General features: G+C 43.8%; 1 protein-coding gene across 3 annotated transcripts in view; it reads right to left on the reverse strand.

Moving 5' to 3' along the window:
• Window positions 1–354: 354 nt before the first annotated feature.
• The window catches only part of LOC106818513, a 10315-nt gene continuing 7417 nt past the window's right edge, over window positions 355–3252 (reverse strand). Inside the window, exons 5-8 of one of the 3 annotated variants that reach the window (XM_014823214.1) lie at window positions 2085–2171; window positions 1529–1693; window positions 890–996; window positions 355–647 (exon numbers count right to left, since the gene is read on the reverse strand). In XM_014823214.1, the coding sequence (XP_014678700.1) occupies window positions 468–647; window positions 890–996; window positions 1529–1693; window positions 2085–2171 (539 nt within the window). In that variant the 3' untranslated portion in view covers window positions 355–467. Of the gene's footprint in view, window positions 648–889; window positions 997–1528; window positions 1694–2084; window positions 2256–3252 lie in introns of all 3 variants that reach the window. The other 2 variants (XM_014823213.1, XM_014823212.1) reach the window with 2 other exon arrangements.

Consider the following 3252-nt stretch of genomic DNA (forward strand, 5'->3'; position numbering starts at 1 on the left):
TATAACATGTACTATCTAAGAAATGTACATGTGTACTATCTAAGAAATGTACATGTGTACTATCTAAGAAATGTACATGTGTACTATCTAAGAAATATGAATTTGCACTAATGAAGAAATGTGAACGTGTAGGGCCTACTTCTGAAAATGTGTGCACCATTTATACCAACTACGCGCGGTTACTTTACGAAATTATACGTCAATCGTGTACGAAATGTGCGCGTGTACTACGTACGAAGTGCGTGCATGCACTACGTACGGAGTGCGCGCGTGTACTACGTACGAAGTGCGTGCATGCACTACGTACAGAGGGCGCGCGTGTACTACGTACGGAGTGCGTGCATGCACTGCGTGCGGAGTGTGCGCGTGTACAATGTACGGAGTGCGTGCATGCACTACGTACGGAGTGCGTGCATGCACTGCGTGCGGAGTGTGCGCGTGTACAATGTACGGAGTGTCCGCGGCGTCTAGGTACGAAGTGTGTCGATGGCTCTCATAAGAATCGCGGGCAGGGTCGCTGGCAGTGTTTCCTTCGTCAGACCAAGCTCCATTCCGAAGGTGGCACTTGAGCGACCGGTAGTGACGACGACGTTAAACGTAGTCATGTAGACGTTATCACGTACTTTCTTGGCAGCATCAACTGTAGCCTGATCAGAAACAAACAAAAAACCGTAAATGCGTCTGAATACGCATGCGCAATTTCGTGAGCTGGCGGTCGGTCCCCTGTTTGTTTTTTTATGTGTGTGTGTGTGTGTGTGTGTGTGTGTGTGTGTGTGTGTGTGTGTGTGTGTGTTTGTGTCTGCGTGAGTGTCTGCGTTCGTGCGTGGGTTGTGTGTGTGCATGCATGCGTACATGTATGTACGTGCTAGCAAGTGCCTATAATTCTTACCGATGAGAAAACCATGGACAGTTGTCCTGTTGGTATGCTCAGTATCCACTTGTTATTTTCATACAGATCAGTGTAAGCGGCCTTCGCGCTACTGTATGCTGGACACACTGTTAATCAAACATAACAACGATATATAAATACACATATAGGCCTATATGTACATGTAGAAGACTACATCTAATAATTTACTGATATATTACTTCTTACATTATTATATTAAGAGAAAATAAATAACTTGATTGCATCTTGCATCTTGCATGCTGGGGTAGAGTGGAGCTTGGCAGTGATTGGATAAGAGAGTTATATATAAAGACCTGGAGCGCATTTGAAGGGGATAGGACGGTTGGAACTGAAAGACAGGACGACGAGACGACGACTGTTGTTTGTAAACAATATATTTCTTTAGTTGAACACAAATTCTATAATTCGTCTTGATTATTTCTACTCTAAATTATTACATACAAACTACGTTATTACAGTGAAACCACTACAAATTTCGCCGTTCTATACTTCCCAGCAAAACGATTGCAAGACGTTGGCAAAGAAAAATGGCAAAGAATGGTCGGACGTATACGTCATCTGCCACGCGTAGCCTACGAATCTACGAAGATTCTTTTACCTAAACACCGGAAAAATTACCTGATTCAATATCAATCTGCGTGTATGGAGAAACACATGGGCATTCATTGGCGTAATATAGGCAAGATGTCTTTCTTTCTTCATTGTCGGCTACACTATCGCAGGTTGGACTTGGAAGGTTCTGTACAGTTGCTTGTCTGCGACGACGACGTTTCCCAAAGAGTCCTGGCAACAGTGAACGAAATATGAATGGCAAATGGATTATGCTGCCGTATATGTGCGTACGGCAGTGATGAGCATTGCAGTGAGCAGAGAGGCGTGAAAAATTTACGCTATAGACATTTAGTTGAAATATTGAGGAGTTATTGAACTTTTTTATATCATTCCATATACTTCCTATAGAAGGTGTAAACCCAGCTTTAATTACATGCGCGTCGTTTAGTAGTTAGCAGTATAATGAATGCACGTCGTGTCTGCTAAAGGCTGCTCGGTTTTTGCTTGATTTCGTATGACGTTGTTAGTGGAATTTTTCATCATATCTTGTAAGCCGCTCTTGTGCATATTTGCTCCGCAGAAACGTGATAGTAGTTTCTAATATCAGCATGAAAGATTTTACCTCCAAAGAAATCCCCGACGTTACTGCCAACATCTCCAAGCCCGCGTCCTATGTCTCCGCCGAAGTCAGCGATGCCACCGCCAATGTCTCCAAGCGTGTCACCAATATCAAAGTCAAAAACGTCAGTGAACGAATCGCCAATGTCCGAAAATTTATCTAGGTCGCCCAAATCTAACAGAAATAATCAGAATTCATTCACATGAACAGAAATTGAAAAAAACGGATTATAGTGCCGTACGTAAGTAACACCAGTGTACTAGGTCTGGTTATGCTGTCTTAGCACACGTTTGTCATTTCACGTCACCAAAACACCGTTGTTATGGTATTTAACTATAACACCATCGTTATTGTTGGCGTGAAGCTCTTCCTTACCAGTACAGCGCTCAAAATGAGCTCTGTTAACAAAATACGCAATTACGCTGATAACGATTAAAACTATATCATTTGTTTCATATTTTCCCACTGCAGAATAGAATATCTAACGATGACAATCACGCGCGCCTGTGTGTATGTGTATGTGTGTATACGTGCAACCAATCTCTGCGCAGGTAGGAGCACGGCTGGGCAGGGCGTCTAGCACTGCAACGACGCGGCCAGGTACGCTCGTTACAGTGATGATCGTGACAAGGTAAACAGGGACATCTATTATCAGCGAATACTCACGGGAGACCGGAGCGTCAACAACGAATACAAAAGCGGGCTACCCACGGGAAAAGGGGACGCCAGTAACGCATACAGGTGAATACGGGATAGCTACGGATGAAGAAGCATTAACAACGCGTACATGCGAATACGGGATAACTACGGTAGAGGAAGCGTGAACGACGCGTACATGCGAATACGGGATAACTACGGGAGAGGAAGGGTCAACAACGCATCAGGCGAATAGGATAGTCCTACAATAGGTACAGTGATCTGGATGCTCAGTAGCTGAAGAATCTGTAGGATTAGTCTGCATTTGAATACGCACACATTTATAAAGACTCAGCAGATTCTACGATTTTACCTTTCAATAAAAAAACACCTGATGTGCGCGAGGCAATCAAATTGCAACACCATATAATTATAAGACATACGTAGAGACGCTCTAGCACACACACACACACACACACACACACACACACACACACACACACACACACACACACACACACACACACACACACAC

This window comes from Priapulus caudatus, unplaced genomic scaffold (genome assembly GCF_000485595.1).
Source record: "Priapulus caudatus unplaced genomic scaffold, Priapulus_caudatus-5.0.1 Scaffold2295, whole genome shotgun sequence".
In the NCBI taxonomy this organism is placed as follows: Eukaryota; Metazoa; Priapulida; class Priapulimorpha; order Priapulimorphida; family Priapulidae; genus Priapulus; species Priapulus caudatus.